Below are 8,838 nucleotides of genomic sequence, written 5' to 3'. Positions count from 1 at the left end.
ACACATTCGTGATGTTAAGACCATGCCTGTGTTGCCAGGCCTTGGTCCTTCCCCAGGTCTGGTTTTATAAACACTGGTGATCAACCATGTCTGATTTATATCATGCCTCTTCTGTGGGAAGTGCCCATGATTCTAGGTATCTGATCAGCCTCAAGAAATGATATGGCACATTTGGTGTCATAACTTTTGGGAAGATAACCCTTGTTAATTTGCCATTAGATGAATTATAAAACTAAGAAAAGAAAGAAGCATAGTTTCTTTCCACAATGTAATACGTACAGCAAGTCATCATGTTGGGCACTTTAAATGTATGTAATTATATTTGTCAACTGTTCCCCTGCCAGTCTGGGGGAGAAAAAGAAATGTAAACCGTGTTTCTCAGGCTCCACCCCAGATCAGCTAAGTCAGAGATGGGATGGTCCAACAATCTATGTTTTAACAGGCCCTTCAGATAATGCTGACACACACTCCAAATTTAAGATCCACTGGTCTAGTTAATTCTTGCTGTCCTTCAGAATATAGGGTTAGACCCCAGCTCCAATGCCCCTTCCTCCAGGAAGCCCTCCTTGACCTGCAGACCAGGGCTTCATGGCACCCCACGCTTCTATGTTAAAGTCATTCTCACCGCCAAAGCCACATCATCAGCTGTGTAACCCACTGAAAGTCTTCCTCTTCCACGAGAACATGTGCCCCATGGGCCCAGGGAACATGTTCTCTCTTTTGCGGATCTACCCCTAGCACCTAGAACTATTCCTGACACATAGTAAGTCCTCGGTCAATATGTGTTGAGGGCATAAGTGACCACATAAGCAAGCCCTGCTCTTCCAGCCCTTCCTTCAGCAAACACTTAGAGCTACTGTGAGCCTGGAATGGGCCAGGGGCTGAAACAGAAAGAAGAGACAACCCCCACCTTCAAGGAGCTACAAGGGAAAAAGACACGGATGGAGACAAATGTATTGAGTCGGGTCTTTAAGGAGGGATGGTCAGTTGCCCGGCAGAGCAGTCAGGGAAAGGAAAGGTAGAAGGAACTGCATTTGCAAAGTGCCATAGTGAGCCGGGATAGTGCAGGCCTGAGGCTGGAGAGTCAAGCTGAGACCCAGGGGCTGAATGTCACTGGTTGGGTCCCAGCTTTGATCGTATCGGCTGGCACTCAGGAGCCACTGAATATTTTCAAGCAAGCAAGTAACCTGATGTCCTTTTTTTTTAATCCCTCTGGTAATACAGTTTGGGAAGCCAAGAAGGGTGGGTTCAATCATTCATTTATTCCCAAAGTATATATGGAGCGTGGCCCTGTCCTGGGCACTGGGGTGCGATGGTCGGTGGGGCAGATGTCCCAGGGACTGGCAGCCTGTCCTGGGCTCACTATCTTTAGTCTCCATCCCACAAGCAGGAGGTCATGGCCACCACTGGTACCCCCACTCTCTCCCTTGACACCATCCTGGGCCCCTCCCTGCAGCCTCCAGGGACAGTCAGTCGAGCTGGCCCCAGCCCCTGGGTCTCGGGTTTCTGGGGGATGAGTTCTGCGAGGTTCTTCCTGGGCAGGGAGGCAAAGCCAGCAGAATCTGCAGGGGACAATGGGCGCCTTTGTTGCTTCTGCCAGGGCGGCTCCAAGAATAGCTGTTTGCTCAGCTCAGAGCAGGGCTGGTGCTGGGGTAGGAGGGTGTGGGGCCCTGGAGCGCCCATGCGGGCAGGGCGTTAAGCCCCTGAGCCTCTGGGGCCTCCTCCGCTTTCTCCCCGGCCCAGAGGGACGAAGGCGGCAGGAGACATCGCTTAGAGTGGCTATTGTCAGAGTCGGGTCCCAAAACTCATCCTGCCCCATGAGTTTGTAAAGCATTCTTTTTCCTAAATAGAACTGTATGCAGAAACCCAATATGTAAAACCAGGTGAAATCTCAGTGGCTCTACTTAAAGGAGAGTAGGGACCCAGCCAAGTGATCCCCAGCTTTTCCATGCCTCCCTCCTTACCCGTTTGTCCAGGGCTTGCCCCCTCTGCGCTGCCCGGATGCCAGCACCACCCCTACCCAGTGCCACGCTCCCATGTCACACTTGGTGAAACAGAGGGAAAGTGCCTTGCCCCAGGCCATCCAGCAAGTTGGTGGTCAAGGCTGGGACTTACACTAGAGGCGTATTTCCCTGACCCGAGCCCACCCACCATTGCTCAGACTAACCATATTCCACGTGTAGTGCTAATAACTTAACATTTTTCTTTACATCACCTCACATTTTATTACTTTGGGTTTTTTTTAAGATTTTATTTATTTGAGACAGTACAAGAGAGAGCAGAGGGCACAAGCGGGGAGGGCGGGGGGGCAGAGAGGGGCAGAGGGAGAGGGAGAAGCAGACTCCCTGATGAGGGACTCGATCCCAGGACCCCGAGATCATGACCTGAGCTGAAGGTGGATGCTTAACTGACTGAGCCACCCAGGCGCCCCTATTACTTTGTTTTAAATGGAGATCTTATGGGGTGTCTGGCTGGCTCGGTTGGCAGAGCGTGTGACTCTCGATCTCAAGGTCATGAGTTTAAGCCCCACATTGGGCATGGAGCCCACTTTAAAAAATAAATAAATGGAGATCTTATATCATTACCATAAGTAGCAATCCTTTATCAATGGCCATAAGAAGATAACACATTTAATAAATACATAAATTTTCTTTTCGATTGTGCATCCCTGTGCCACCTGGCGGCATCTGACACATGCACCCTCTGGGCAATGCGACCAGGCACTTCTAAGTGTCTCACCTCCGTCCCGCTTGGCTCCACCCTCTTTGCTGGGGTGTGTGCGGTGTGCCCAGCCCTACGCTGGACTCTGAAAGAGGAGGGATGGAAGAGGACAGACCCTGCCCTCAGGGGCTCGCAATCCAGAGGAGGACAGGTACCCCATGGCAACACTCTGAGATGAAGGGCTGTCCCTGCCCGGTGAGGGACGAGGGACGAAGCCTGTGGGGCAGCGGGGGTGGGCGGGTGTCTTCCAGGTCGGCGGATGGACACTCAAGTCTCCCTCGGGGACTCAGTGGCAAAATTGGGCCCAAACCCACATCTTATGTGAAAGTACCCCCAATCCAGGGTTTCTGCTGAGACTCTGCTTCTCCTACTGATGGGTGTGGACAGATGGCAGCAGACCACTGCCGACGAGTATGCGGCCTCCGATCAGCCCAGTGGCCCCGTGAGGGGCTAAGGAATTTAGAAGGGGGCAGATGGACAAGAAACAGGGTGGCCCTGGAGCTTTCTTTCAAGCTCCTCTCCCAGGCCCAGGCGTGGACTGCCAGATCCTTGCCCGCACTCTCCCACAGTGGCCCCCAGACCAGTGGTCTTTACCAGCAGCACCTGCAGTCGGTGGCCTGGGTCCTCAGACCCTGCGGGCCTCACACTCATGGCCTCAGCCACCCCAGGGCTCTCACCACCAGGCCACACTGCTGAATGTCTAGACCAGTGGTTCTCAGAGTGTAGGCCTGGGCCAGCATCGCCAACCATTCCTGGAGATGGGGGCCCCACTGCAGACCTACCGGATCTGAAACTCTGAGGAGGGCAATCGGCGTGTAGACAAGCCTTCCAGGTAATGCTGCTGAACTCTGAGAACCACTGGTGGAAACCTCTCATCCAACCCGACCTCCGCCCTGCCAGCCAGACTCTCCAGGGAAAGGACCTACTGATCTCTAGCTTTAACAAAACAAAAAACAAAAACCCAGAGATTTAGACTGCACCGCCGGCTGATTCTGATGCCCAACCATAGTGGAAAACTATTCTGGAACCCAGGAGCGCCAGGCCCTCAGAATAGCTGATGTGGCTTTGAGGCAGACACTTGTACCTATCTTAGTCCGAAATCCCATGAGGATCCCACCTAAATCCCTCTGAGCCCTCTTTAGCCTCTGGAAACCTTCAGACCAGGGACTGGATTTAACAAAACTGTCTGCCCTGAGCACCTTCCTCCCCCAGTCTCCCCATCCTTCCTATCACCTCCCCTTAAACCAGTGTCTTAAGCCAGTAACAAAACACCGTGGGCTGGGTGGCTTAAACAAAGAAATGAATTTCTCACAGTCCTGGAGGCTGGAAGTCCGAGATCAGGGGCCAGTGTGGTCGAGTTGGAGTGGGAGCTCTTCCTGGCCCGCAGGCGGCCACTTTCTCACTATGAGCTCATACGGCCTTCCTCGGAGTGTGGGAGAGAGAAAGATCTCTCTTCCCCTTCTTACAAGGCGACCAGTCCTATCGGATCAGTCCTCGTGCTCATGACTTCATTTAATTCTATCTTCTGAAAGCCCTCTCTTCAAATGCAATCATGTCGGGCGGGGGTCAGGGCTTCGGCATGTGAATTTGGGGGCACACAGACATGCATATAGCAACCAGATCAAACCAGTCCATTTCCTGCCCTGACATCTTCATGGCTTTTCAAGAATTCCAAAAGTACTAGGACGCCTGGGTGGCTCAGTCGGTTAAGCATCAGCCTTCGGCTCAGGTCACCGATCCCCGGGTCCTGGGATCGAGCCCCGCGTCGGTCTCCCTGCTCAGCGGGGAGCCTGCTTTTCCCTCTGCCTGCAGCTCCCCCTGCTTGTGCTCGCTGTCTCTCTGACAAAATTTAAAAAAAAAAAGAATTCCAAAGGTATCAGCCTTTAACAGAAAACCACTCCAGAACCCCTAGGAATAACTCTCAGCCCCTAGGAATGACTCTCAGAGGTGGGAGTTCCAAGCTGGGAAAGAACGTGTGGTGGGAGGGAGGGATCTTTGTGACAGAGCCAGCCCACCCCTGCCCCTTGAGGACCCAAGCCCCAGGCTCCTTCCCTGGGCAAACCCAGCGCTTTGACACCTGCCTCGTGCCCTCCGGTCAAGTTCTGCCTGCAGTTCGCACGCTGGACTGGGGGTGGGCGCTGCCTTTGGAGCAAACTCGTTTCTTGGTCTGGGCCTCAGTACCTGCACCCTTAGGGCCCCACATGGCTGTCCCTCAGAAGCACAAGGAAGCCTGTTAAGAATTCAGATCCCCAGGCCCCGCCCCCGAACATTCTGGCTCAGTGGGTACAAGACTGGCCCAAGGAACCTGTATTGTTACCAAGTATCCTCCCCACTACCAGGTGATTGTAGTGCAGCTGGGTCCTTGGGGGTCCCCCAGACCTGGCCACCCGGGGGGGGGGTCCCTGCAGCCCCGCCCCTCCAGGAGTCCTTTTTGGAAGCGCTTCATCCCACCAGCCCTGGGATCCCCCCTCCATGACCCTGTCTCCTCTCTCCCTACAGCGCAGCCCCAGCCGAGGCCCAGACCTTCAGCCTGAAGCACTCAGAGCGCGTGAGGGTGGAGGTGGTGCGTGACGGGCAGGCCGAGGAGGTGGCCACCAACGGCAAACAGCGCTGGCCTCTGTCGCCCAGCACCACGCTGCGGGTCACCATGAGCCAGGCGAGCGCCGAGGCCAGCAGTGACAAGGTACCCCGGCTGGGGAGGTCCTCGGACGGCGGCGGGAACCCGGGGCCAAGCGAGAGCAGCGCCATCCAACACAAACAGAATTCGAGCCACACTTGTCATTGCCACGTTCCTAGTGGCCACACTCAAAGAACAGAAAGAGACAGGTGGATTCCATTTTAGTAGTGTATTTTCCTTAACTCCATAGATCACCGTATTATTATTCTGACATGATGCCAACATAAAAAAAAAAAAATTCATGAGCTAGCGTACGTTCTTTTTCATACCAAGTCTCTGTCACACTTAGAGCACATCTCAGATCAGATTTGCCACGTGCATGTGCGCAGGACACACCTGTGGCTGGTGGCTGCTGGACTGGAGGCAAGCTCAAGGCCAGACCGTGGAATGATGGCTTCGTGGAAGGTTAAAGCTGTGGGCTGCTGAGTGATATACTAGAATCACTGGAAGTTACAGCCCCAAACATCCTTGGCCTCCTCGTGTATTAAATGGGGTGCCGAGTATCCATGCAGCAGGGCGATTTGCCCAAGTGATGAAGCTGAGACCAGACGCCTCTTCGCTGGCTTCTCTAGTTATGAACCTCCCCATGCGCCCCCGGGGTAGTGATGGCACTGGGCATTATCCAAAGAAAACAACCTCAGCCCCGCCCCCTGGTGGTTTAGCAGGAGCGAGTCATACACCATGGCAGGTGAGGGGGGCCGGGGCAGGGGGCAGGCAGCAGAATGTACCGGGGGTCATAGGTAAGCAGTCAGCACCCGGCATGCCCTCTGAGAGGAGGGGAGCCCCGTATCTGTTGGATAATTTGAAAGAAGCAGCCCACCAACCCAGGAATGCTTCCTGGAGGAGGGGGTTTGGATGTTTGGGGAGAATTGGCTTGACAGGCTGTGAGAGGTGAGTGAGGGAGGTGGTCACTGCAGATTTCCCCACCCGCGATCTGTGATCTCTGCTCTTCTCTCCCTCCCAACGCACCCCTCCCTGCCAAGGTCACCGTCAACTACTACGAGGAGGAGGGGAATATGCCCATTGACCAGGCTGGGCTCTTCCTCACGGCCATTGGTAAGTTGGTGTGGCTGTGGCCTGGGTGCTTTCCTCCCCAGGGTCTGACGCTGCTGCCCTTCTCAGCAGCACTTGGCCTGTTTCCCACACTGCAGACCTGGCACGCGGAGCTTCCTCTGAATAATGCAGAACTAAGAAGTGGTGCCACACATGCCCAGATCCTTCTGTCCTGGGGTGAGGGCTGTCCTGCAGGAGGAGGCATACCCTGGTCTGCCAGCACCTCGCCCCCAGGGTCAGCATCCCCACCCCAGGCTCTGTGGGCCACTGGGAAGAGCAAAGTCTCTTCCTCCCCACCTCTCCCCTGCAGCCTGGAGAAGAGCTTGCCTCTCATAGCATGTCCCTGACAGTCCCAGCTACCCGCTTGCCCTCCCTTGACCCTGCCCTGGGAACACAGAGAGGAACTCCACCTAGTGCCAGCCTTTCTTTTTTTTTTTCAAGATTTTATTTATTTATTTATTTTTTTTTTCCTAAGAATATTTTCCTTTATTTTCTTCTATTAGTTGCATAGTTTAGAATGTTTAGGTCTTTTTTTTTTTATTTATTCTTATGTTAATCCCCATACATTACATCATTAGTTCTAGATGAAGTGTTCTTTATTTATTTATTTGACAGAGAGATAGAGAGCACAAGTAGGCAGAGAAGCAGGCAGAGGGAGAGGGAGAAGCAGGCTCCCCGCTGAGCAGGGAGCCCGATGCGGGGCTCGATCCCAGGACCCCAGGATCATGACCCGAGCCGAAGGCAGCCGCTTAACCGACTGAGCCACCCAAGTGCCAGCCTTTCATTTGGCATTGAGGACAGGGAGGCTCAGAGAGGTTAGGAAACTTGTTCAAAGTCACACAGCAACTCCCTGGCAGGTTGGGTCCAGGGCTCAGGATGGTTCCCCTCCCGGGGTCTTCCCGTCTGCACAGCACTCCCCTGCCTGGGTGCCGGGGCTCGTGGGGTGTGGTCTTCTTCAGTCACTCCACTCTCCTGCAGGTGAGGTGTTACTTTTATATCTTCTTTTTCATTTTAATTACATAATGTTTAAGCCAGGAGGACAGGTCAGGGGGTCATTCTGTCTGTCCAGCCTTAATTTAGCATTGATAGAGCTGCCACATGGCAGGGAGAGAGAACTATCAGCTATTGAGAATGTCTTCCATTTATTCAACACCTACTCTGGGTGCTTCGAGGAGGAGAAGGAGAAACGCCTGACCTTTCTTGAGCACCAACCGTGTGTCAAGCTCCAATCCTTTACTGTCACAATCTCAATCCACTCTTCCAGCTATTCCCAGGGTAGACAAGGGGTCTCAGAACTTACCCCAGAAAACAACTAATTCCCACATCAGCTTCTCCTCCTCCTCCAGCCACCAAAGTAGGCTCCCCAGCAATGCTCCTCCTGTTTTCTGGTCACCCTGACCCTCTTTCTGCACCGGGGGAGTGCCCAGCCTTGGGGTGGGGTCCTCGGGACACCCTCAGGGGGCCCTGGGAGAGGCACGAAAGCCTCCCGAGTTGCAGTGGAGGGCTGGCCCGCACCTCACATGCACACACGGCCGCCGGGGTGTCTCAGATGACCGGCCCTGAGGAAACCTAATCCCACCGAGACGGGGACACCTGAGGACGTAAGCAGGAAGGGCAGTGGCCTAAGGCCTGTCCAGTGAGGATGGTCCCAGAGGGCTGACTCCACCATGAGCGAGACTTCCCCCAAAGCCAGGCAGACAGGATAGATGGCAAAACGACACCCCATAAGGAGGCAGGACTGGAAACCCCCCCTGGTCTGAAGGACTGTGGAGCTTGTGCTCGAGGGAGCAGCAGGGCTGAGAGCCCCCAGAAGACACTAACTACGCTTCCAGATATTCAGGTTCCATGGACCAGTAAAATGCCCACCCCACCCCCCAATAGTAAGCCTGACAATGTTGATGCTTGGCCAAAAAGAAAAAAATATTAATAAAATAATTTGCCAACAACTATCACCATCATTCTAACATTTTCACACCTAAAAAGTAGGCAGAGGAATCATTCCAGAATAAAAGACAGTCATTTATGTTGCAGAAATAAACCTCACCCACTGAACTTACATTTCCTGTTCCACCAGAGACCCTGGTGGAAATTGGTTCCTCTTAGGGTCCACCGGTCTGTCTGACCCTCTGGGTCTTGTCTTCCTCAGGCATCTACCCCAGGGGCCCTGAGCCCGACGTCCTGAGTATTCACTACCCCTTCATAGGGAGGGCACCTCAGAAGCAGGAACACCCCGAAAGTTTTGGGATGGTGGGGCTGCCCCCCCAGGGACATATCAGAGTCCATCAAACCCTAGTTCTGCCCTGAGCCCACCCTGAGCAGAAACAGCCCTGGCTGCAGGGTAGACATAAATTAGTCCAAGTTCTGGTTCTGCCCCTCCAGCTACATTG

General features: G+C 53.9%; 1 protein-coding gene and 1 pseudogene across 1 annotated transcript in view; both read left to right on the top strand.

Moving 5' to 3' along the window:
• On the top strand, positions 1-85 carry LOC115938272 (small nucleolar RNA SNORA72; annotated as a pseudogene).
• Positions 1-8,838, top strand: part of PADI2 (peptidyl arginine deiminase 2) — a 46,391-nt gene that overhangs the window by 8,181 nt on the left and 29,372 nt on the right. The window contains exons 2-3 of the mRNA XM_081817574.1: positions 5,221-5,404; positions 6,382-6,454. Of these exons, the coding sequence (XP_081673700.1) occupies positions 5,221-5,404; positions 6,382-6,454 (257 nt within the window). The remainder of the gene's footprint in view (positions 1-5,220; positions 5,405-6,381; positions 6,455-8,838) is intronic.

This window comes from Leptonychotes weddellii, chromosome 4, assembly GCF_054177405.1.
Source record: "Leptonychotes weddellii isolate Sample4059 chromosome 4, ASM5417740v2, whole genome shotgun sequence".
NCBI lineage: Eukaryota > Metazoa > Chordata > Mammalia > Carnivora > Phocidae > Leptonychotes > Leptonychotes weddellii.
Note: the sequence above shows the minus strand (reverse complement) of the source record. Positions and strands in the feature narration are given on the sequence as shown.